Below are 26,901 nucleotides of genomic sequence, written 5' to 3'. Positions count from 1 at the left end.
TGAGCCACAACGGGAACCCCCAACTTTAATTTTAATTCATTAAAATGTAAATAGCCACATATGGCTAGTGGCTACAGCTTTGAAGAATGTTGCTCTAAGAAGATGTCACACTTCTGCTCTATACAGGGTGCTGTTATTCAAAAGTACTGCACCCTGAAAATTCTGAAGACTTTCAGAGCCATCTGAAAGAGGGGCTGGTCTCTGGACTCACATAAAACACTTGGGTGGGATGTAGAAACATTCATTCAAAATCTGATCAGCAAGCTGGGTCCTTCACTACACTAACACCAAAAGAAGTACCACTCAGAGGTGACCCACAGTCCTCCTCAGACCATCCTGCATTTGGGCCTATTGATCCCGAAACTCTTATAATCCTACCCCCAACTTCCTAGAAATTAGATCCTACTCTCAAAAAGTCCTCTGGATGCTCCACTCCCCTGCCTACCTGCCTGCCCCATGATCTCAGACAGAAGGACCAGATGTCAGAGCTCCCTGAGATCCCATCCAGCCGTGCCCACCATCTTTAAAGTCCTCTCTGCCCCTGCCTTTGCACTCTCAGGCAAGACAGGCACTCTCCTAGACACCCTGCCCTCCTTCACATTTGCTTTTATTTTTATTTTAATTAATTATTTATTTTGTCTTTTTTTGCCTTTTCTAGGGCCGCTCCCTTGGCATATGGAGGTTCCCAGGCTGTTGCCTACACCACAGCCACAGCAACGCAGGATCCTAGCCGCATCTGCGACCTACACCACAGCTCACGGCAACGCCAGATCCTTAACCCACTGAGTGAGGTCAGGGATTGAACCCACAACCTCATGGTTCCTAGTCCAATTCGTTTCCACTGAACCACGATGGGAACTCCCTTCACATTTGTTTTCAATCTCTCTGAGCATAGCCATGCAGGTTAACCTTAACATTTCTTTAGGAAAAAACCCAAAACTTTAATGTCTCAGTTTCTGAAAGATAATTTTCTAAGCCATGAGTCGTTTAGACTGAAATCAAACATCACATTTAGGCTTCCTAAAAATATTACCCCAGTACAATGCCTCAGTTTTGTTCCCACACGCCCATCCCCCAAGCATGCACACATACACGTTAGACTGTTATTTAAACACTGGAGTGCTCAATTTAAATGTCTTTAATAGCATCTACTAAAAGATCATTTCCATGTGATCTTAATTTTACTTCAAAGCTATGAGCCAAACTGGAGCTCTTACTGAAATTCAGAGCTAAACAGGTAGATATGTGGATGGTAAATACTGACAATACAATTTAGGAAATTTTTTTTTTTTTTTTGTCTTTTTGCTATTTCTTTGGGCCGCACCCGCGGCATATGGAGGTTCCCAGGCTAGGGGTCAAATCGGAGCTGTAGCCACTGGCCTCACAGCAACACGGGATCCGAGCCGTGTCTGCAACCTACACCACAGCTCACGGTAACGCCGGATCATTAACCCACTGAGCAAGGGCAGGGACCGAACCCGCAACCTCATGATTCCTAGTCAGATTCGTTAACCACTGCGCCACGACGGGAACTCCCAATTTAGGAAATTTAAAATGCATTCAACTTGGCCATAACATTGGCATCTTTTTCAGTTTTCCGCAAAACTTTTTGTCCATCTCTCAGCCCAGTGCCTGGTATATATCAGGTATGCACTAAGTAAGCATCAGTTAAATGAATGTTAATGTATCTCAATCTTCTAAATACACAAGTTAGAAATCTATTGTTGTAATTCTGGTCATAATCTAAATCTATTTGACCCTAACACAAATGCCATAGAAAATATAAACAGCAAATAACAAGCAGCTGCTGGCATTCAAAGTATATATACCTCTGTCATTTGAACTGTTGTGAAGTTGGCCTTGTTTGGAAGACAAATGGTTAGCAGCTGCAAATTCAATTATAAAGTGCTTGGAAGACAGAAAAGGAACCAGAGGGAATCAAAGCGCCATTTCATACATTAAGCATGGAATTCCTTTCCAACAAACATCTTTCTTTTCCCTAGGGAAAATTAATCACAACATGCCCTTTGAACTCGGGAAAACTCAGGACTGTACTTCCGGAGGAAGAATCTGGTTTTAGGAGTTCCCGTCGTGGAGTAGCAGAAACAAATCCAACTAGGAACCATGAGGTTGCAGGTCTTGATACCTGGCATAGCTCAGTGGGTTTAGGATCTGGCGTTGCTGTGGCTGTGGTGTAGGCCGGCAGCTGTAGCTCCAATTAAACCCCTAGCCTGGGAACCTCCATATGGCATGGGTGCGGCCCTAAAAAGTACAAAAGACAAAAAAAATCTGGTTTGAAGGCCAAGCAAAGCTGGTACAGTAGAAGTTACTCCTTTTGCACACCTCTATTCTATTAACTTCTTTTTAAGGAAGAGGGTGGAACATAGGAAAAGCCACCAGTCCAAAGACCTGGATTAATTAGATGTGTAACACTAAAGAAGTTACTTTCTTCCTCTGTCCTACATTTTCTCCTTTGTAAAATAAAGGGGCAAAAATAAACTTTTTAAAAAGGGTAAAATTGGATGACCTCTACATACTAACAGAATTTTCTGCAGTGATGAAAATGTTGTGCTGCCCAACATAGTAGCCACTAGCCGCAAGTGGCCACTGAGTCCTTGAAGTGTGGCTAGTGCAAATTAGGAATTAATTTTTAACTTTATTTAATTTTATTTGTTTACATATCTATTTACTTTGGTCTTTTTAGGGCCTCACCTGAGGCATATGGAGGTTCCCAGGCTAGGGGTCGAATCAGAGCTGTAGACGCCATCCTATGCCATAGCCTCAGCAATGCCAAATCTGAGCTGCAACCTATACCGCAGCTCACAGCAACGCAGGATCCTTAATCCACTGAGCAAGGCCAGGAATCCAACCTGCATCCTCATGGATACTAGTCAGATTCATTTCCACTGAGCCATGACAGGAACTCCCAACTTTATTTAATTTTAATCCATTAAAATTTAAACAGCCATATATGGCTAGTGGCTACAGCTCTGGAGAATGTTGCTCTAAGAAGACCTCTAACATTTTATGGAATCTTTGAAGCTATGTGGGAAAAGCATGGGTATTAGAGCAGGACAGACCTGGATTCTAAACATAGTTCCATAGTTCTGCAACCTTGTGGAAATTATTTAACCTTCCTGAACTTCATTTTCCCTTTTGTACAATGGAATATTATGACCTTTCTTTTGGAATTTTAGTGCAAATTCAGATAATTGATGAAAAATGGACTGGAAGGCCCTTAATAAGTGGTATTTTTCCAGTTATGATGTCCTTCAGGGATAGAAGTTTCACATCTTTTGACTTCATCCTACTGCTCCTTCCTGATCAGGTCCCATACTCTATGACCTCATAGCTGGGTCTTACAGACACGGCTCTTATCTTTCAAGAAAGTCAGCTCAGGAATTGTTCCAGATCCCCAGCTTCGGGTAAGCCTCCAGTAACCCAAGACCTCTGTGCCTCCGGAACTGCTGATTTCCGCTTACCCTGTGTCCCCTCCACCTCACATTTCAGGAATTCACAAAACCCTTCCCTGTGATTGCCTACAAAGCTGAAACTTTGTTCAGTGCAACCAAAACACCTGTTGGTGGTTTCTGGTACTTTCCTCACTAACTTTCCCCTTGACTTCCCCTAATAAATATTTTATGGTTTCTTTTTTATCTGCAAATGCTTTAGGACTTTTTTTCCCCCTAATTGTTCAGTGATTTAGAATACTCAAAAACAGAAACACAGCAAGCTACACTTACGGCTAACCCAGTTTAGTTACCAAAATAAAACAAGGCACAAGAGACTGTGATTTAGAAGGAATGCTCCAGTAAAATAATAAAAGTGTTGCACTCCATCTAAATTAATATGATGTACCTGGGAACTTCACAGGCCACAGGTGTGGCCCTAAAAAGCCAAGAAAAAAAAATATATATATTAATATAATGTGTTAACGAGACTGGTCCAAATGTTCCACTGGTCCTTCCTTTGATGAATGAAACCTTCCCATGGCTCCAATGTCCACATTTTATCAGTGAACACAAGTGGATGCCTAAGATAAACAAGATATACTTTCTACCGTTAATAATTATTAGAATGTTAAACTACCCTCTTCTTGTTTCTCCAACATTCCACAGACTTGGAGGGAGAGGGAAAAGGGAGAGAGGAGCTGAAATAAAGGCTAGCATTTTGGTAGGATTTCAATCTGGATTTGAATAAGCCATTAGACAAAGGTTTATAGTTAGCCTGGAATTACTGCTAACTTCTGAGGCCTCCCCCAACGAGGACATTTTTGAAGGATTATGTACTGAAGGAGGATATGAAATCAAACAGGGCAAATAATTTTGACTCAGAACTATCAAATGCGCTGAGGATGGAATCTAATTCTTAAAAATAGATATGTTGTTACAATTCAATAAAGAAACATAATTTACCTGGACCCAGACAAACAGACAAACCTGTTAAATATGATAATATAACTGTCATGTCATGTCTTCTCCTTACAATTCCCCAAATTTCAAGATTGAACCTGCATCTGGAACCCAGGTAGATCATTCACTCAGATCAATTGTTCCATTTTGTCTGAAAAGTAAATGCACTTAAGAGCATTCAAAATTCTGAACCTTTCTTGGTAACAGTTAAACTCAAAATAGGTCAATTCCAGAAAGGCATTCATTTCACAGGGACTTTTGTCTGTGGTTATTCTGAAAACCACTGCTTTAAAAACTGACATTATGAAGCTTAAAAATAGGCCGTCTTACTAAGTATGCTGTACTAAAATAAAACACCCTTTCCTCCCGTTTCCTCATTCCCTTTTCCCTCAAACACCTTAGGAGAGTGGTGCTTTAGAGAGAAACCCTTTTCCAGAGTTTCAGATTAATACTTGAAAAGAGATTTTTTTTTTTTTTAAATAGTGGTAAAGTTACCAGAATTCAGTGTAAGGTTAACATAGACATGTTTTAAACCAAGTGAAGTTCCCCAAATGAAAACATGTAATATCTACACCACAAGAAAATCTGAGTTGGGATAAAAGTTCAACCACCTACTTTCACTCCAGATGTGTAAACTCCCAGCAAGTTCCTTCCCCTCTCTGGGTCTGGTTTCCTCATCTTGCAAAAGGGGCTCTAGGCTAGAGGATCTGTAAGGTCCCATTCAGCCCTAACAGGGTCTGCTTCTATAATGCTGGGCAGCCACTTCCCATTTTCATGACTCCTAGGAAGGGGCAGAAAAGTCCCTGGCCCAGAAGGTCCCTAGGAAACTTTGTTAAAGTGTTCCCCTGAGACATGAGAACTGCTATTGAAAGCAATGCAAACTGAGATGGTTATAAAATAGAAATGGTATTGAGAAGGAAAATTTAAGTTACATTTTACAGACAACACTAGTAAATCTAGAAATACTGATAGTCAATCCAAAAAATGACTAGATATAATAAGGAAATTTAACAAAGCTGCAGGATATAAACAATCTGTACAAATCAAACCACAGTCAAGATGGAAAATACAAATTTTAAAATGTCTAATCACAACAGCATCTAAATGTTAAGTACTTGAAATATTAACTCAGGACACAAAAGAATTATTCAGAAGAAACCCTAGCACCATAATAGGAAAAAAAAAAGAGGGAGAAAAGAGACTATCAAAACTACATGAGAATTAAGAATTTTAGAAATAGATAAAAATACCATAAAAACCAAGTAAAATGCAAACAGATGAAAACATGTAATAAACTCCTTGAAGATACTAGAACTCATTGTGTAGAATAACTAACTTAGACTCATACCTCACACCAAACACATTAATTAATTCCAGATGGGACCATGTAAAGGAAAAAAAAAAAAAGGCTAGAAGAAAATGAAGCCATATACGCCTGCTAGTTACGAAATGAAAATCGACTGTCTAAATACTAAAGAAAAGTAGGCTATACCATACAAATGACATGCTTTGGAAGATTTTTTAAATGTTTTTTCCTAATACAGTATAAAAAGAAAACAACACAATAGGACAATATAGCAGCCCCATAATTTATAAAACTTTAAAACACAAAGCACACTGACCTATTGCTTCAACAAACCAGATGATAAGCAACTGTGTACCAGTTAATAAAATACACGAACAAACAAATAAATAGATAAAATGCAAAGCACATCAAAGCTATTTAGATCTATTAAAAATGACCAGAGGGGAAGAAAAGTTTGCATGAGACTTTTCAAAATGCTAAGTACAAAACTGTTCCACCTACCTCTCCAGCTTCATTTTCTGCAACCTGCTGCGACTGAAGCCCCCAGCACACTGAACTACCTGCTGGCTCGTCCACACATCCCAAGCTTTTCCAGTTGTGTGAAGTTGTTCATCCTGAGCTCTCTTCCTGCCTTGTTCCCTCCTCCCTCATTCCCATGGAAATCCTAGCCATCCTTCAAGACCCAGCTCAAATGTCATCTCCTCTGTGAAGGCTCTCCTAATCTCCCCCATGGATGTGCCTTCCTCCTCTCAATGAGCTCTGACAGTACTTTCTTTGTACCTTTTCTCCTGGGGACACTTTTCTTACTCTGTAGCCATCTGTTTCCCCCTTCTTGTGCCCCTGCAACTTCTCCCTCCCCGCCTATATGAGATTTTAAGATCCTTGGAGGCAAAGACAATCTCACTCACCTTCCTACAGCATCCAGTAGAGCAAATTAGATTCAGTAAACATTCACTAAACATTAGTTTAGACCAAACTGATGAAACACAGAAAATAACCCTATTTCAAAAATATAGCCTGGCTAAGAATTAAAGTAAAGCAGATAACCTCTAAAGGAGATCTAGTAACTATTAAAAATCACTGAACTTAAAAATCAACTTCCAGAGTTCCCGTCATAGCTCAGTGGAAACCCATGTGACTAGCATCCAAGAGGACTCAGGTTTGATCCCTAGCCTTGCTCAGTGGGTTAAGGATCCGGTGTTGCCATGAGCTGTGCTGTAGTTGCAGCTCAGATCCAGTGTTGCTGTGGCTGTGGCATAGTAGGCCGACAGCTGTTAGCTCAGATTGGACCCCTGGCCTGGGAAGTTCCATATACTGCAGGTGGGGACCTAAAGAGACAAAAAAAAAAAAAAAAACAACTTCCTGAAGCTTGAGGAACCAGTTGAAACATTCATGTTAAATTAGTTCTTTTTTTAGAACATACTCAGTTAATATGTAACAGGAACGGTAACATGGTTCATTGCCTCTGATTCAGTGTATAAATTAATCTAGAAGAACAAAACAAATTGGTTCAAAACAGTCATAAGAATACAAATAAATAATAAAATTGGGAGGAGTTCTTTCCTGGTGTAGCCACCTTAAGAATCCAGCATTGGGAGTTCCCATTGTGGCTCAGCAGTAACGAAGCCGAATAGTATCCATCAGGACACAGGTTTGATTCCTGGCCTGCTCAGTGGGATAAGGATCCAGCGTTGCTGTGAGGTGTGGTATAGGCTGCATACAAGGCTCGGACCTGGCGTTGTTGTGGCTATGGCATAGGCCAGCAGCTACAGCTCCAATTCGATCCCCTAGCTTGGGAATCTCCATATGCCACAATCCAGCCCTAAAAGACAAAAAAAAAAAAAGCGGGGGGGGGGGGGGGACCCAGCATTGTCACTGCAACGACCCAGGTTGCTGCTGTGGCACAGGTTTGATCCCTGGCCTGGGAACTTCCAAAAGCGGCCTAATAATAATAATAATAATAACAATAAAAATTTGGAAGCCACCTAATCAAGTGTCATTTGTGATGCCACATCCTCTCAAATTCTAATAAGCCAAAAATAAATGAAGAGCATGTGTAAAAAGTGGGGAGGAAGGGGAAGATTCATTAATTTTAACTGATCACAAATATCAATCTATCTATATATAGAGATATAATATCTACATATCCCTAGCATTATATATTACATATATATATAATGGAATAACCAAAAGTTAAACTGTAAAGTGTAATATTTGTAGGTTCTTCTTTAAAAGGTACTGATACATTCAAATTTTTTTTTAATTTGTACTTGAGCAGGCTAATATCTAAAAAAAGAGCTGTGAGGAAAAGAAATCACTCTACCTTTGTACAATTTTTCTTCAATCCCCATGTAACCTGCTGTTAATCTGACTCCCTTGCTGACACCAAAGCAGGATGCCCCAGGGAGCTTCACCACTTCACCGAGAAATCAGAGACAGGATCAGCATTTTTAGCACTAGGCCCTGCACCAGGATTCAAAGAAAACCTGCTCTTTTAGAAACAAAAATGCAACTCATTCTGGGAGGTGTTAACTTAGCAAACAGGGAGGTGAGCTTTTAAATAGCTCTTGTGGGCTTTCAGACAACAGAACCAGGACATTGGTCATGAAGTAAAAAATAATCAAGTGGCAGAAAAAGTCTAGGATGATTTGTTTAAAACCAGTAACTTCTGGAAGGGAAAATAGAAACAAAATTGGGGCCCTAAGCTTTTTTTCTCAGGTTTATCTCAACTTCTTCCCACTCTTTGGGTTCTCCAAGTTTTCTCAACATGTTGGAAAGATTCACCATTGCTTGACCTGTGCTTCCCATGGATGCAGCAGAGATAATTACCAATTCATACCGAGGGAAGCTCATCACAGGGAAGGGTTTTTCTGTTGTTGATAATGTGTTTGTTTAAACATTATTCTGGTTTTATCCAATCTACCAATAATGGTTTACTATATTAAGAGTATAGTGATGTTGGGAGTTCCCTGGTGGCTCAGTGGGTTAAGGATCTGACAGTGTCACTACTGCAGCACGGGTTCAATCCCTGGCCTGGGAACTTTCATATGCCACCAGTGCAGCAATTAAAAAAAAAAAAAAAGGGAGTTCCTGTCGTGGCTCAGTGGTTAACAAACCCAACTAGGAACCATGAGGTTGCGGGTTCGATTCCTGGCCTTGCTCAGTGGGTTAAGGATCCAGCGTTGCCATGAGCTGTGGTGTAGGTTGCAGACGCAGCTCGGATCCCGTGTTGCTGTGGCTCTGGCGTAGACCAGTGGCTACAGCTCCAATTCGACCCCTAGCCTGGGAACCTCCATATGCCGTGGGAACGGCCCTAGAAAAGGCAAAAAAAAAGACAAAAAAAAAGTGGCATGACTAAGTCATGAATATATTCATGGACCTAATATTCTAGGGCCTGAGTCCTTTTCCAGAACTCAGGTCCTAGAATAGCACAGAGTTAAACAGAAAAGGATACATGGAAAAAGATGAGCTTTATTTTAGTTCTTGAAAGGTGAGCAGCATTCATTCATTCCAGGCACTGTGCTAGATGTCCGGGAAATAGTACACAACATAGTCATGGTCCCTTCCCCTCACCTTAAGTGTGGAGGCAAAGGTACAACAAAAATAAAATCACACAGGAAAGTGGAGGAGGGCATTCCAGACAAAGGAAACCATGTGGGCAAGACCAGACAGAGGTAAGAAGCAGTATGCTGGGGGCTGTGGGAGGACAATAAAGGTATTGTCCCAGAGAAAAATCAAGCTAGGTGGGTAAGGCAGCAGCAACAGCTACTCTACTGAAGTTTATTCTCTCCCTTTCTTGCAAAGATGCATAAATAAGTGAAAAGAGGATGTTGTGTTTATGTTTGAACAAGCACGTCATACATCTTCTTGCCAGGAGCTAGGTCATCTTTATGAACTTTTTGCCATTTCTATATCTGATGGGACAACTGCAGAGACATTCTTCCCAAGGACATAGGCTTGAGCTGGCCCTACTTTTCACCTGAAGCTGTTTTCACCCCCACCCCCCCAAAAAAGTCTCCTTGTGGCTCAATGGGTTAAGGATCTGGCATTGTCACTACTATGGCTCTGACTACTATAGTCACACAGATTCGATCCCTGGCCTAGGGAACTTCTGCATGCCTCAGGTACAACCAAAAGAAAAAACAAAAACACTATGCTAGTACTTGTTATTGCAGCAAATAAACCAGTAGAAACATCCAAGTTCAGAACCACAATATTAATTTGAACCACTTTAAAAGCTTCTAGTTACTGCAGTGTACATCCCAGGTAAAGCCAAAAGAGATTCCCCCAAAAGCACATCAACCCATCTCAACCTTTCTGTCCCTTTCCTTAAGGACCTTTACACTCAAACAGATGTGTATTTCTTACAAACCTGGCAGAACTGCTGATGCTATAAACTAGGCTCTGAATGGAATACTTCAGTAAACCTGAGGGTTTTAGCCCCAAATCCAAAAACTATGGATGCCACCAAGGCCAAACAATGCACATTTTTGTTTATTCAGCACCTTATAGCTTTCAAAGCATTTTTGTATGGGACTTCCCATTGTGGCTCAGGGGTAACGAACCCAACTAGGAATCATAAGGACTTGGGTTCAATCCCTAGCCTAACCGGCATTGCCCTGAGCTGTGATGCGGGTCCCAGACACAGCTCAGATCCCATGTTGCTGGGCTACGGCAAAGGCCGGCTACTGCAGCTCTGATTCAACCCCTAGCCTAGGAACTTTCTCTCACATGCTGCAAGTGCCGCCCTTAAAAAAAAAAAAAAAAAAAAAAGCACTTCTGTATTTGTCATCTTGTTTAATCTTTATGACAGTCCTTCAAGGCAGGAACAGGTCAATCATTTAATCAACAGATACCTACTGAGCACCTACTCACTGAGCAAGGAACAAATTGAGCCCCATGAAGGATACATTTTAGTGGGGGCAAGAGGAGGGGCAGACAAATACTTATAGATAATACAATGCTAATTACTTGTGAGTACCACAAAGAAAAATAGGGCAAAATAAGAGAGTAGAGCATGACAGGGAATGGTGTAATTAAGAGTAATCAACGACAGCGTCTGTGGCGAGACATATGAGCAGAGGTCTCAAGGAAATGAGGGAGCAAGTCATGTGCATATTTAGGAAAAGAGAATTCCAGGCTGAGACAATGACAAAAGCAAAAGCTCTAACATGGGAACGTGACCAACCTACTGCAGAATAGCACAGACAATAGCATGGCTGGAGCGCATGACTGAAAGTGACAGTGGAGGAAAACCAAGAACCTGGTCGGACAGAGCCTGTAGGCTACTAAAGCAAAGATTCTGCAAACCATTCTCATCCTCACTCTACAGATAAGGAAACTAAAAGAACATATAAAAGACTTCTAAGGTCAAAGAAACCATGAAATCTTGGGAAATACCCTGCATCGCTACTGATTTCTACTCAGGGCTCAAGCTTCTCCTCATAGGGATTAAAAGTGTTATTTATTTATTTTTAGGGCTGTACCCATGGCATATGGAAGTTCCCAGGTCAGGGATCAAATCTGAGCAGCAGCTGCAACCTATGCCACAGCTGCAGCAATGTCAAATCCTTTAGCCCACTATGCCATGCTGGGGATCGAAACCATGCTGCTGCAGTCAGATTCTTAACTCACTGTGCCACAGCAAGAACTCCAAAAGCATACTTTAAAATACAAATAAAGAGATGAAGTATGTGCTTTATCATGGAAAGAGAGGCAAGGTACTACCCTAAAACCCAGCAATCCCATTTCTGAGTACATTCCACAGAAACTCTTACAAAGAGTCTAAAAGGAGCCTCGTATGAGGATGGTGATGGCTGCACTGCTTGAGACAGCAAGGGGCTCAAACTGTCTTACTCTAGGGGAATAATAAGTAAAATTCGGTACATGCATGGGACTGACTGCCCGGCAACCAAGAGAGATAATGAACTAGATACACATGAAACATCATTAATAGACTCAGAGGAGTTTCCGTCATGGTTCAGTGGTTAATGAATCCAACTAGGAACGATGGGGTTATGGGTTCAATCCCTGGCCTTGCTCAGTGGGTTAAGGATCTGGCATTGCCATGAGCTGTGGTATAGGTCGCAGACGCAGCTCAGACCTCGCGTTGCTGTGGCTCTGGCGTAGGCAGGCAGCTACAGCTCAGATTGGACCCCTAGCCTGGGAACCTCCATATGTCGCGGAAGCGGCCCTAGAAAAGTCAAAAAGACAAAAAAAAAAAAAAAAAGAGAGCTCAGAAACATGGTATTTCTTAAAAAGAAATTCAAATAAAAGTAGTCATTGCTTCTGTTCAAATTTTCTTGATTCTCCTCCAAGAAGGCCCCTGTCTCCTTTGAAGGTCAGTGCGGCCAAGTGATTTGCGTTACAAAAATGGAAGCAAAAGTGACATGAGTCACTTCTGGGCAAAAACTTGAAAAAACCAGAAGGTAGTTCACAAGATTCCCTTCTTATTAAGCATATTTCAGACAAGGTGTTGCCATGAGCCTGAGTCCCTGATGGAATCCAATCAAGAGAGCCTTCAGGAGTTCCCGTCGTGGCGCAGTGGTTAACGAATCCGACTAGGAACCATGAGGGTGCGGGTTCGGTCCCTGCCCTTGCTCAGTGGGTTGGCGATCCGGCGTTGCCGTGAGCTGTGGTGTAGGTCGCAGATGCGGCTCGGATCCCGCGTTGCTGTGGCTCTAGCGTAGGCCAGTGGCTACAGCTCCAATTTGACCCCTAGCCTGGGAACCTCCATATGCCGCGGGAGCGGCCCAAAGAAATAGCAAAAAGACAAAAAAAAAAAAAGAGAAAGAGAGCCTTCCACTGACCTGCAAGTATGTTAAACTACTGAGATCTTTCTAGTCTATCCCAACTGATGCAGATTTATTGCACAACAGCATTTTTATTAAGAAAGGGAGGCGTTCCCGTCATGGCTCAGCAGAAACGAATCTGACTAGCATCCATGAGAACACAGGTTCGAGCACTCAGTGGGTTAAGGATCCAGCATTGCAGTGAGCTGTGATGTACGTCGCAGATGAAGCTTGGATCTAGCATTGCTGTGGCTATGGCATAGGTCAGCAGCTACAACTCCGATTCGACCCCTAACCTGGGAATTTCCATATGCTGAGGGTGTGACCCCCAAGAAAAAGAAAGGGAACATATTTAAGGTGTACATCATGATGTTTTAATATATACACACACAGGTTAAATGATTACTACAGTCATACTAATTAACATACACATTTCATCACACAGTTACCATTTTTGTGTGTGAGGGGAGAGCACCTGAAATCTACTCTCTTAACAAATGTTCAGTAGTCAATACAGTATTATTAACTATAGTTCAGTATTCAACACAGTATTATTAACTATAGTTATCATGCTAAGCATTAGATCTCTAGACCTATTCATCCTATTAACCGCAACGTTGTATCCTCTGACAATCATCTACCCAGTTCCCCCACCTCCCCATCCCTGGTAACCACCTTTCTGCTCTCTGCTTCTATGTATTCCACCTTTTTAGATGACATTTACAAAATAAGTGAGCTCTGAGGGAGTTCCCTGGTGAGGATGCACTTTCGCTGCAGCAGCCTGGGTTCAATACCTGGTCTGGGAACTGAGATCCCACATCAAGCTGCTGCATGTCATGGCAAAAAAAAAAAAAGAGAGAGAGAGAGAGAGAGAGAGAGAGATCATGCAGTATTTTCCTTTCTGTGTCTGTCTTACTTCATTTAGCATAATGGCCTCCAGGTCCATCCATGGTGTCAGGATTTCCTTCTCTTTTAAGGCTGAAATAACACAACAGCTTCAGTACTCTAAGTCACAGAAACACACAAAACCATACTATCTACCTCCCAAAGGCACGTGTATGCCAAACAAAGGGACAGAATTAGAAAACCATATATTAAATATCCAGAGTGAGTGAGAAGGTGTCTATGAATCAAAGGGAAGTGGGGAGGGGGAACAAGAACAAAGGGGAAAATAAAGGAAAAATGAACAAGTATTAAAAGGTTTGTTAAACACATTGTACAAATATTAGTTATTTCATTCACTCCACAAACATCTGCATACTTGCTACGTTCTAGGTACCACTAGAGCAGTGAATCGAAAAAAGGCAGTCCTATGCTTAGAGCTTATGGTGTACAGGAGAGAGAGATATTTAAAATACCCTACTAAAGATTATGTACAGTGAATGAATGCCATCAAAAAATCAGGTAAGGAGTTCCCATTGTGGCACAGTGAGTTAAGGATCCAGTGTTGCCACAGCTATGGTGTAAATCACAGCTGTGGCTCAAATTCAATCCCTGGCCCAGGAACTTCCACATGCCGCAGGTGGGACCAAAAAAGGACAAAAAAAAAAAAAATCAGGTGACATGAGAAAGAGGATCTACTTTAGCTTAGGTAGTCTGTGAACATCTCTGAGGAAATGACATCTACACAGAGAAGTGAAGATTGTTTCCTTCCTAGCTTGGGAAGAGGAAGGAATGATTCATTCCAGGCAAAGGGAACAGCATATGCAAGGCCCTGGAGGGAGAAGGGACCATCCCATGGAGGAAGTGAAAGAGGACCAATATAACATATAATGGAAGAAAGGAGCAGCAGGAAATGTGGTTAAAGAGACTGGGGGTGGGGGCATAAAGCAGGCTCATTGCCCATGTAAAATGTATGTATTTTATTCTAACTGAAGTGAAACCATGAAAACATTTTAAACAGGGGAGTGATAAGAATTTATTTCATTCTAACATTTAGCACCCTTCAACACATTCCAAAACCTGTCAAAAAAATTTTTTTTGCATTCTTTTTCTTCAAGGACCCCCAAGAATTTGCATAGATTTCAGATCCCATATAACCCAGCACTAGCTGAACGGGGTAAGCGCTATGTTAGAGACCAGTCCCACAGAACCACAGAGAAGCAACCTTGCCAATCTGGTACCAAGAGCTCTTTAATGTCAATGGCTTTTTTTTCCCTTTATTTACACTATATGATAATGTTCAAAACTATGCCCTGGTCTAATCACAGAAATCATGAGTAAATCATCTTTGCTTTTTGAAAAAGGTGAAAGATATAGATATGTACAGCTTTCCCCCTACAAGTGGTCAGAAAACTTAGGGGAACAGTGCCTATTTGTCCCTGACAGCCCACACAAAGATACACAGCAATGAGTCATGGAGGAAGATGCAGATGGCACAGAAAACTGAACAAAGGAGAGTCATTTATCCAGAAGTTAATCACCTTAACACCACCATGACTAGAAATTACCTTCTGGTTTCCTTCAGCCTTCTCAATATTTAGCCAGTAATAAAGGTACCAACAACTAACACTCATGGAAGGTTTATTATTATCAGCTCATTTAATCTCACAACTATGGAGTTCCTGTCCTGCCTCAGTGGTAATGAACCCAATTAGTATCCATGAGGACACCGGTTTGATCCCTGGTCTCGCTCAGCAGGTTAAGGATCCGGCGTTGCCGTGAGCTGCAGTGTAGGTCGCAGATGTGGCTCGGATCCCGAGGTGCTGTGGTGCAGGCCAGCAGCTATAGCTCTGACTGGACCCCTAGCCTGGGAACATCCACATGCCATGAGTTCGGCCCTAAAAAGACAAAAAAAAAAAAAAACCTTGACAACTACTCCAAATAGGTTCTATAATCAGACCCATTTTCACAGATGAAGAAACTAAACCTAAGCCTTAGAGAGACTAAGAGACTTGTCCCAGGTCACAAAACCCCAAGTAATAGAGCCAAATTTCAAACTTAGCCTGACCCCAGAGCCCAACCTCTAACCACTGTTTAGAATCTCTCAGTCCCACCCAAACTCCAGGGTAGTTTCTTCTTTTCCTCCCTATACTGTTTTCTTATAATGAAACTCCTCCCCTTTGCAAGAACACAGCAATGGTGTCACAATTAACAACAGAATGACCATAGGTATTTCCACTTCGTACCCTCCTCCAAATCAAAAGGGAGCAGGATGATCAGGCCACGACATTCAGTGAGAATCAACCGTGGTCAAAACTTGTCCTGGCCTGCCCTGTCCTGGAGGCCTTTCACACTATTTTAAGGGGATAAAACTCTGTACACAATTCTGTACACTAAAATTGAATGTTTGCAAAGTAATCCACAGACCTGTACAAGTTAATATCATGCAAAACAGACACTACAATAGTGAAAGGAGTTTGTTGAGAACATGTCTGAGGAATGCAGTTGAGCTCCCACCACAGGTCTGTCCACCACTGGCCCTGTGGTCATCATAAGGACAGAAAGAGTCACCAAGCCAACAAGTCCCCAGGCTATTAAAATCTAGAGAGACAAAGGAAGGTTACAGAAATCACCAAAGAGCAGAAGGTTCAGGCCTAATCTATTCATTTTATTAGTTAGCTTTCTCAGTCTTCAGTCTGCAGGTAAGAGATTAAGAACTAAATCTTTTCTGGTATTTCTCCAGCTCACCAAGTCTTTCTTCCTCATACAATCCTGTCCCTTACCCAGGATGAAAAGCAGATGTAGGAACTTGGAAACAGCAATGAGACAGTTTCATCACTGTCTAATGAAATAAAGTGCTGGTTTGTGAGCAACACTGGAAGCTGCAGAAATGGAGCACCTTGTGTGTGATTTCCAAGGCCAAGGTGTCAGGCCTCAGGTCAAAATTTAGGGATCATGGTCAAATAAGAAACCCCAGGAGACACTAATGAAAAGAGATTTGATGAATGAGTGAATGAATGGTCAGAAGAAGAAAAAGAAAAGCCGCTCCCTTAGAGACAAGAGGGTTTCCAGGAAGGCCAAGGAATGGGAGCCCCCAAAGTCGACAAGGGAGAGGCCACGGGGATATCAGTGTACACACGCCCCCCCTGGCCAGGCGGTAGCCGCAGCGAGGCAATCCTAGGCCACAGGTGTCAGGTAAGAAGGTGAGGGCTGCTAGCCGGTCCCAACTCCACACTCTATAAACTGAGCTGGTCTCAAAGACGCAGATGTGATCTTAATTATTCCAAGACATCTGCTCCCTTCTCCTCGTTACAGGCCAAAATCCCGGAGGATCTGGGGAAAACAGCTGGGGACGGGCGGGCAATGAACCAGTTTTTAATCTTTAAGGGAGAAGAGGAAAATGATCAGAGGTCAGGGATGACTGAAAGGGTCGGGAAAGGGGTGGGGATGGGCGGCGGCGGGGGGGGGGGGGATCGACACTCCTTGGGTCCACTGACCGGTCTGAATCAGGAGCACAATCAGTGCTTAGTCACCTCCGCGGCGGGGAGTTCCTCGAGCCCGACAGCCCGAGACGTACGTGACGACTCGAGAGGAGCCCCGCGCGCCGCACGCACCCGACTCTGCTCTTGCGCCCCGGCCCGGGCCACCTCAACACCCCCAGACTTACTCCGCCGAGCTGGTCCCGTTAACCGCGGAGCCGTCGGGGGCCGGGTTCAGCTGGATGGGCGTCGGCTTCTTCTTGGGCATTTTGGACCGAGCGAAAGCGCTTCCAACTCCGCGGGGAGGGCGGCCCCTCTTGTTTCCTCCCTCTGAGCTGCCCGGCGCCCGGCGCGCGGGACCAAGTCAGGGCCACGGGCCCGGGGCTGCCTTCGGGGGGCGCGCTCCGCGCGGTCCTGTCGGGACCGAGGGGGCCGGTGGCGGTCTCGGGAGACCCCCCGCCTTACTCTCTTGGTGCACAGGAAACCGAAGGGCTTCCCCGCCGGCGCAGCTCCGCAGCCCGGGATTCCCTCCGACTCTACTGCAGTCAACCGGTCCCTCCCGCTCGAGCGGCGCCGCGCCGCGCTACAGCCTTGTCCAGCTACAGCCGGGGAAAGTGCGCCGCCGCTACCGCCGCGTTCCAAGCGGGTCCGCGCAGCCGTCCCAGAGAGGGACTGGAGGGCGGGGGAGGGGCGGGGAAGGGGGAAGCCTCACCTCCCCACCCAGGAGGCTGCGTTTTCCACACACCCACTCGGCTCCGCCCCATTACCTAGCTGACAGCCAATAGGAGCACTCCTCGGCAGCAGATGACGCGGAAATACGTCACGGGGGCGCGGCGCGTTAACCTGGGGGAGGGGTCCGGTGGTGGTTCAGCTGCGCCCTCTGCTGCCCAGAGGCACGCAGGTGGACCCATGGAGAAGAGAGGTCGTGAATCCTGGTTCCCACAGCTAGCAAGGAGGGGAGCTTGACCTGGTTGGTGGCGACACAGTCTCCTGCTCTGCGGTGATTATAGACCCCAGGCCGAGTCACGTTGACAGAGCTGAAGTAATAAAATGAATAAAGGAAAAGACCCGATTTTTGTTTCTAGAGGCAGCGTCGGAAATAGTCAATTTGTCTAGAGACCCTTTGCGCACAACAAACTGGCAAATAGATATACAGATACATATAAAACGGTAATACTACTAATCTGTTAACGAAGGTACAGGGAGATGGGTATTCAGTGGTGATGAGACTGTAAATTGGGGCAAACTTTTCTGAGAGCATATTGGGAATATATTTTTAAAGTTTTAAAAACAAACAAAAAAAGCTTTTTCAACCAAGATTTCCAGTTCTATAAAACTGAGGAAATAAGATATCAATAAAGAGCTTAAGATCAAAGGTGATTCAAATGACTGAAAGTACGCATTGAATCCATCTCTTCCCCTTCGCCTTTCCTAAAGTATTCAGTTCTAAAAGCATTAGGTGTGCAAAACAATGCAAGCATCTGCACCTAGTGGCTCAGAGAAGCGTGTCAGCTGTTTGCAGTATATAGAGAATAAGGTTTCCTTTTCATTTTGTAGACTATTTGAAGTTTTATTATTATTATTATTGTTATAGATAGCATATTCAATTTTAAACATTTTAAAAAATTGTTAAGATTAATATGAGAATGTAGGAGTTCCCTCTGTGGCACAATGGGTTAAGAATCTGGATTTGATCCCCCGCCTGGTGCAGTGGGTTAAAGGATCCAGTGTTGCCACAGCTGCTTCATAGGTCAAATGTGCAGCTCAAATTCAGTCCCCGGCCAGAGAACTTCCATATGCCACCAGTGCAGCCATTTAAAAGATAAAAAAAGAAAAAAAGACGAGAATGTAAAATAGTGCAGATAATTGGAAAAATAGTCTGGCAGATCCTCAAACAGTTAAATATAGTTACAGCATGCCCCAGCAGTTCCACTCCTATGTGCTCAAGAGAAATGAAAAAATATATATCCATACAAAATCTGTACACAACTGTTTATGCAAACGTTATGGCAGCCTTAGTTATAACAGCCAAAAAGTGGAAACAGCCCAAATGTCCATCAACGGAGGAACAAAATGTGATACAACCACACAATGGAATAATACTCAACCATTAAAAGGAATGAAGTACTGATCCATGCTACAGCATGGATGAACCTTGAAAACATTATGCTAATTGAAAGAAGCCAATCACACAAACCCACATATATTATTATTTCATTTGTATAAAATGTCCAGAATGTTCGAATCTGTAGAGACAGAAAATAGGTTGGTGATTGGTGGCACAGCTGAGTTAGGAATTGGAGGATAATAAGGATGATAGCTAAAGGGTTAAGTGTTTATCAGATGAGGAAAATGTCCTAAAATTGACAGTAGTTAGTTGTACATCTCTGTGAATTTATTAAAACCAATGAGGAGCTCCTATTGTGACTCAGTGGTAATGAACCCAACTAGTATCCATGAGGACGTAGGTTCAATCCCTGGCCTTAGTGGGTTAAGGATCCAGTGTTGCCCTGAGCTGCAGTGTAGGTCCCAGCTGCAGCTCGGATCTGGCATTGCTGTGGCTGTGGCATAGGCCAGCAAGCTGTAGCACATATTCAGCCCCTAGCCTGGGAACTTCTATATGCTGCGGTGCGGCCCTAAAAAAGATAAACAAACACGTTGAATTGTACACTTTAAATGGAAGAATTGTATAGTATATGAATTGTCTCTCAGTAAAGCTGTTATTAAAACAACAACCACATCGACAAGGGGATTAAAGGTGGGAAATAAAAGAGCTAACAGAGACTTGAAGAACAAAGCTGGGGGTTTTACACTACCAGATATCAAGATTCATCTAAGATTGGGTATTGAAGACTGTATTTAAGGCACTGGCACAAGGACAAATAGACCAATAGAACAGAATAGAGTCTGGAAATAAACTCATATGTATTTGATCTCCTGATTATGACAAAGATAGCAATATAATGCAGTGGGGGAGAAAATGATATTTTAGTTTATCTAAAAGCACAATTTATTGGTTCTGGGTCAATTAAATATCCACATGGAAGAAAATGTATTTTGAGGAGTTCCTGTTCTGGCGCAGCAGAAACAAATCTGACTAGGAACCATGAGGTTGCAGGTTAGATCCCTGGCCTTACTCAGTGGGTTAAGGATCCGGCGTTGCCGTGGGCTGTGACCCAGCTGGGATCTGGCATTGCTGTGGCTGTGGTATAGGCCAGCGGCTACAGCTTCGATTCAACCTCTGACCTGGGAACCTCCATATGCTGCAGGTGCGACCCTAAAATACCAAAAAAAAAAAAAAAAAGCCTTTTGACTCCTATATCGCACAATGCATAACAAATCAACTCTAGATAGGTTATAGAACTAAGTAAAACTTTTAGAAGAAAATATTGGAGGATATGTTTATGACATTGGGGTAGGCAAAGATTTCTTTTTCTTTCTTTCTTTCTTTCTTTCTTCCTTTCTTTCTTCATTTCTTTCTTCCTTTCTTTCTTTCTTTTTTTTTTTTGTCTTTGTTTGCGGCATATGGAAGTTCCCATTCCCAGTTCCAAGGCCAGGGATCGAACCTGAGCCACAGCAGTGACCCAAGCAGCTGCAGTGACAATGCCAGATCTTTAACCCGCTGTAGCACAAGGGAAATCCTAGCAAAGATTTCTTAAACAAGACACACACATTAAAAAACCCCACAAGTCATAAAGGAAAAATATGATAAATTGGACTACATTACTGTTAATTACTTTCAACCTTCAAAAGTGTAAAAAAGGGAGTTCCCGTCGTGGCGCAGTGGTTAACGAATCCGACTAGGAACCATGAGGTTGTGGGTTCGGTCCCTGCCCTTGCTCAGGGGGTTAAGGATCCGGTGTTGCCGTAAGCTGTGGTGTAGGTTGCAGACGCGGCTCGGATCCCGCGTTGCTGTGGCTCTGGTGTAGGCCTGTGGCTACAGCTCCGATTCAACCCCTAGCCTGGGAACCTCCATATACCGCAGGAGCGGCCCAAAGAAATAGCAAAAAGACCAAAAAAAAAAAAAAAGTGCAAAAAAGAGTTCCCTGGTGGTGCAGGGTTAAGGATCTGGTGTTGTCACTACTGTGCCTTGGGTCACTGCTATGGCACAGGTTCAGGCCCTCTCCAGGCAAGTTCCACATGCCACTGATGTGACCAAAAAGAAAAAAAAAAAAGATAAAAAGGAGAGGAGACATTTGCAACACATATATTGGAAAAAGAAATCATATCTATAATATATGAAGAACTCCTACATGGGAGTTCCCGTCGTGGCTCAGTGGCTAATGAATCCGACTAGGAACCATGAGGTTGCGGGTTCGATCCCTGGCCTTGCTCAGTGAATTAAGGATCTGGTGTTGCCGTGAGCTGTGGTTTGGGTTGCAGATGCGGCTTGGATCCCGAGTTGCTGTGGCTCTGGCATAGGCTGGTGGCTACAGCTCCAATTGGACTCCTAACCTGGGAACCTCCATATGCTGCAGGTGCTGCCCTAGAAAAGACAAAAAAAGAAAAAACCACAATGTGAGTACCTAATGCCACTAAACATACACTTGCAAATGCTCAAAATTATAAAATTTTTATGTATATTTTTCCACAATAATTTGAAAACACTATGATACTACACTTACTATTCTGGCTAAATTGAAAAGGATAAATAATATCAAATGTTGATAAGATGTGAAGCAACTATGGCAGGACTTTCTTACAGTGATGGTGGAAGTATAAATTTATGCAACAAATTTGAAAAACTGTTTGGTAATATGTTCTACAAGGTTGAACTTATATCCTACACCCAGAGATTCTGATCCCAGGCACATACCTATGGAAATCAATACATATGTTCAACAAAAAATAAATGCAAGAATATACATAGCAACACTGTTGTAATAGTTATTAGGAAAACAACCCAAATGTCCATTAAGGGTAAATGGATAAATTGTGGTAAACACATGTCGTGGAATGATAGCATTGTGAAAGCAGACTACAACTACACTACTTGCAACAATATGAATGAATCTCATCAACATCCTGTTGAGTAGAAGAAGCTGACACAAGAAATATATGTATATATTTGAGCATATATATATATATATATGATCAAAACTGGCAAATTTAATCTCTGGTGGTAGAAGTTGGGATAATGGTTATCCTTGAGGAGGAGAGTAACTGAAAGGTGAACTGAAGGAGGCTTTTAGGGTGCTGGTAATATTTGCTTTCTTGATCTGGGTGGAGATAATAGGAAGGTGTATTCCATTTATGATTTATATTGTCCTGCCAATAAGACAGTCTATGTTCTGGATCAATGCCACACTTCAATAAAACAATTACTAGAGAAAAAAAGAAATTGACTCAACATCACTAATAATCCATGAAATGGAAATCAAAACCATAATGAGATATCACCTCACACCAGAATGGCTATCATCCAAAAGACAAGAGATTTCTCCTGTGCTGCAGTGGGTGAAAGATCCGGTGTTGTCACTGCGACAGCTTGGGTCACTGCTGTGGCTTGGGTTTGATCCCTGGCTGGGGGATTTTTGTGCACTGCAGGCACAGCCAGAAGAAAAAAAAAAGGACAAGAGATAAGCACTGGAGTTCCCATTGTGGCTTAGTGGAAATGAATCTGCCAAGTATCCATGAGGATGTGGGTTTGATCCCTGGCCTCGCTCAGTGCATTAAAGATCTGGCATTGCCAGAAACTGTGGTGGAGATCTCAGATGTGGCTCAGATCTGGTGTTGCTATGGCTGCAGTGTAGGCCACAGCTGCAGCTCCGATTCAACCCCTAGACTGGGAACCTCCTTGTGCTACAGATGGGGCCCTAAAAAGACAAAAAAAAAAAAAGAGAGAGAGAGAGATAAGTGCTGGCACAGTGTGGAGAAAAGGGAATCCTTGGGTATTGGTAGGAATGCAAATTGATATATCCAACATGGAAAACAGTATAGAGGTTCCTCTAGGGAGTTCCCTTGTGACTTGGTGGGTTAAGCACTGTCACTGAAGTGACTTGAATGGCTGCTGTGGTACAGATTCAATTCCTGGCCCATGAACATCCACAGGTATGGATAAAAAAGAAAAACCATAAAAATTAAAAACATATCTACCAAATTACCGAGCAGTCCCACTCCTGAGTATATATCCAAAGAAACTGAGATCAGAATCTAACAGATTTATCTGTACTCCCACGTTCACCATGGCATTATTCACAGTAGGCAAGATATGGAAACAGGAGTTCCTGGTGCAACTCAGCAGAAACGAATCTGACTAGTATCCATGAGGACAGGTTCTATCCCTAGCCTCACTCAGTGGGTTAAGGATCCGGTGTTGCTGTGAGATATGGTGTAGGTCGCAGACTCGGCTCAGATCCCTCGTCGCTGTGGTGTAGGCTGGCGGCTACAGCTCCAATTCAATCCCTAGCCTGGGACCATATATATGCCAAGGGCAGGGCCCTAAAAAGACAAAAAAAGCAAAAAGATATGGAAACAGCCTAAGTGTCTGTCAACAGGTGGATAAACAAAGGAGACCTATTGTATGGACACAGTGGAATATTATTCAGCCATGAGATAGAGGGATTTGTGACTGTGGATGAACATTATGCTAAGTGAGATAAATCAGGCAGAGAAAGACAAATACTGTATGAGCTCACTTGTGTGTGGAATCTGAAATAGCCAAACTCAGGGAAACAGAGAGTAGAGCAGAGATTACCAGGGACTGTGGTGGAGGAAATGAGGAGCTATTAGTCAAAGGGTACAAACCTCTAATTTAGGGATCTAATGTACAGCTTAGATTAATTAGAGCTAAAATACTATGTTATGTAACCACATGTTGATAAGAGTAGGTCTTAAATGTTCTCACCATAAAACAGAAATGCTAATTATGGGAAGACATGGAGGGCTTAGCTAATCCTATGGTGGTAATCATTTTGCAATGTATGTGTCAAGTGCACACCTTAAACTTATACAATGTTATATGTTAAGTATATCTCAATGAAACTGCAGGGGAAAAGAAATGAGAAAACTTTTTTTTTTCCCTCAGAAAATAGGTCTGACAGACAGAAATATATTTTTATTCTGTTTTGTTTTCTATTTTTATCTATTTATTTATTTTTTGCTTTTTAAGGCCACACCCACAGCATATGGAGGTTCCCAGGCTATAGGTCAAATCAGAGCTACAGCTGTCGGACTACACCACAGCCACAAGGTCCAAGCCAAGACTGTGACCTAGATCACAGCTCATGGCAAGGCCAGATCCTTAACCCACTGAGTGGGACCAGATATTGAACCCAAGTCCTCTTGGATCCTAGTCGGGTTCGTGGTTGCTGAGCCACTATGGGAGCTCCTGTTTTGTTTTTTAGATTGAAAGAATAACATAGGCCTTTTTCACATTAAAACATTTACGTCTTCTGAAGAGTTCGTGGCTTTTTATTTCAAATTTTGTGGATTTTAAAAAATTTATTAACTAATAACAGCTTATTATGTGGGAAAAAACTAGAATAATATAAAATATAGTAAGAACCGTTCAGGATTCACTACTCAGTAATAATCTCTGTTTGCATTATAGAGTCTTGTGTTCATCTTAGTCATACACAGTTGATATTATAGGATCCATGAACTTTATGATATTATCAATTTGTGAGTTTTATTTTATTACTATTATTATTTTTGTCTTTTTGCCTTTTCTAGGGCTGCTCCCGTGGCACATGGAGATGCCAGGCTAGGGGTCTAATTGGAGCCACAGCCACAGCATTGTGGGATCCGAGCCACGTCTGCAACCTACACCGCAGCTCATTGCAATGCCAGATCCTTAACCCACTGAGTGAGGCCACGGATTGAACCTGCAACCTCATGGTTCCTAGTCGGATTCGTTAACCACCGAGCCACGAAGGGAACTCCCTGTGAGTTTTATTTTAGAGGCAAGTCCATATTTGCTTCTCACAATTTAAGATCTTTTATTCTCTTATTATGAAAAATTCAGTTGGGGAACTCAAACCAAAAAATGTCAGAGTACTCTCGTGGCTCAGAGGGGTAAGGATCTGTCATTGTCACTGCTAAGATGTGGGTTTGATCCCTAGCCTTGGAACTTCCACATGCTGCAGGCTTGGCCAAAAACAAACAGACAAAAGATGTCAAGTTATTGTAAACAGAAGTTAATCCATACAAAGAAATTTCACCTTATACTTTTCCCTCTTTTTATGTATTTATTTTTTTATTTTTGCTTTTTAGGGCCACACCTGCAACATATGGAAGTTCCCAGGCTAGGGCTCGAATCGGATTTGCAGCTGCCAGGCCTACACTACAGAAAGGCCAGATCCGAGCCACAGCTCATGGCAACGAGAAGGGTAACAGTGTGAAGGGTAACACAACCCTATCCTCTCCCTTCAGAAGAGGTACATCTGCTTCCTCTGTTCTGGATGTCAGACATTCCAAATGCGATGAAACCACTGGGTTATTTTGGGAGTCACTTTAAATGGTCACTTGCCCTTCATTTAAAGGAAAATGTGCCTCAGCAAGGTGAGGGCTGATGCAATTTCAATTGCTCTTTAAGGATGTGGCTTCAACCAGACAGGATGTCAGCTCCGGCACCTTTTTTGGGAGGGGAGTGGGGGTGAAGACCTTGTCCTGGCTTGGCATCCATGAGAGGAGATGTGGTATTTGCTTCACCCTTGGAGACCACAGTGAAAGAAAATACACTTGGGACATACCAGCTTCCTAGAGGGCAGCTGTGCAGAAGGAAGTCTTGACTTCCTTTGAAATCACCATCCAGGATCCTGGATATTCTTAATCTTTCATCTGGTCTGAGAGGAAACAAATCTTTGTCAGGACGTTTATTTGAATGCTCGTCATCACTGCTCTTTCATGGAAAACCCCTGACTCATTCTTTTCCTGCCGAGTGCTCTGTAAAGACTACAAAGAGGAAATTTAAAATGAAAGTGATCATTTAATCTATAGAGAATGGGAGCAGAGGCCAGGTTTTACAAAGAGTTTAGAACTTGCCTAAAAAAGGGTTTCAGCTCCAACAATGTACTGTGGGTGACATGTGGCCCTTGGTTTATGTCTATTTTAAGATATTTTAAGTTATAATTGTTGATACATCAATGTGTTTGGTAGTTGTATATACTCCCTGGGAGCAAAGAATCTCTTCTCTGCAATGTGCCAGGTTGTTTTAATTGTACAGCCTTATAAAATACAAAGTAATTATTATTGGCATTGTTATGTCATTATAATTACAACTGAGTCATGCAGCTATTTATTCTTGCTCCTGCATGTGCTTCCTCTTTATAACTACATCTTAGAGTATCTGATATAGGGCTTCTGCACATATAGGGTGGAAGACTGAGTCAATTTTAGCTCTATGTTCTGAGCTAGAACATAGAGGTCATGGTATCCATTCACCCTATTTTATACATTGCAAAACTGAGCCTCAGATGGTTTAGTGGTGGCCGTTGCAGTCACAGAGCGGCTTGATGTAGGATCTCAGTTCCCAAACCAGGGATTGGACCTGGGCCACAGCTGTGAGTGGGCTGAGTCCTAACCATTAGGCCACCGGGGAATTCCCAATCCACACTTCTTTTGAGTTCTTTGAATCTGGCACCAAACTTAGAAACTGACACAGCTAAATGTCATTCAAACTTAGTTTATAAACTGTTGGAGGAAAAAAGCAATCTCATATAATACTCGTAAAGCATACAGTTCAAATTTATTTTAGGGAAGGAGTTCCCATCGTGGCACAGTGGTCAGTGAATCCGACTAGGAACCATGAGGTTGCAGGTTCGATCCCTGGCCTTGCTCAGTGGGCCGACGATCTGGCGTTGCCGTGAGCTGTGGTGTAGGTTGCAGACGTGGCTCGGATCTGGCATTGCTGTGGCTGTGGCATAGGCCGGCAGCTACAGCTCCGATTAGACCCCTAGCCTGGAAACCGCCATGTGCTGCAGGAGTGGCCCTAGAAAAGACAAAAAAAAAATTATTTTAGGGAAATAATCAGAGATGTGCACAAAGATTTATATACAACAGAGATATGTATTTCACTATTACTCATAATA

At 42.7% G+C, this 26,901-nt stretch overlaps 1 protein-coding gene across 1 annotated transcript in view; it reads right to left on the bottom strand.

Annotated features, from left to right (window-relative positions):
- MAP2K1 (mitogen-activated protein kinase kinase 1) overlaps window positions 1-17,514 on the bottom strand; it is an 83,015-nt gene extending 65,501 nt beyond the window's left edge. Inside the window, exon 1 of the mRNA XM_047767130.1 lies at window positions 17,059-17,514. Coding sequence (XP_047623086.1) covers window positions 17,059-17,138 — 80 coding nt within the window. The 5' untranslated portion in view covers window positions 17,139-17,514. The remainder of the gene's footprint in view (window positions 1-17,058) is intronic.
- Between the last annotated feature and the right edge of the window lie 9,387 nt (window positions 17,515-26,901).

Source organism: Phacochoerus africanus, chromosome 2 (genome assembly GCF_016906955.1).
Source record: "Phacochoerus africanus isolate WHEZ1 chromosome 2, ROS_Pafr_v1, whole genome shotgun sequence".
Lineage (NCBI taxonomy): Eukaryota > Metazoa > Chordata > Mammalia > Artiodactyla > Suidae > Phacochoerus > Phacochoerus africanus.
The sequence above is the reverse complement of the archived record's forward strand: the minus strand, read 5'-3'. Positions and strand labels throughout refer to the sequence as shown.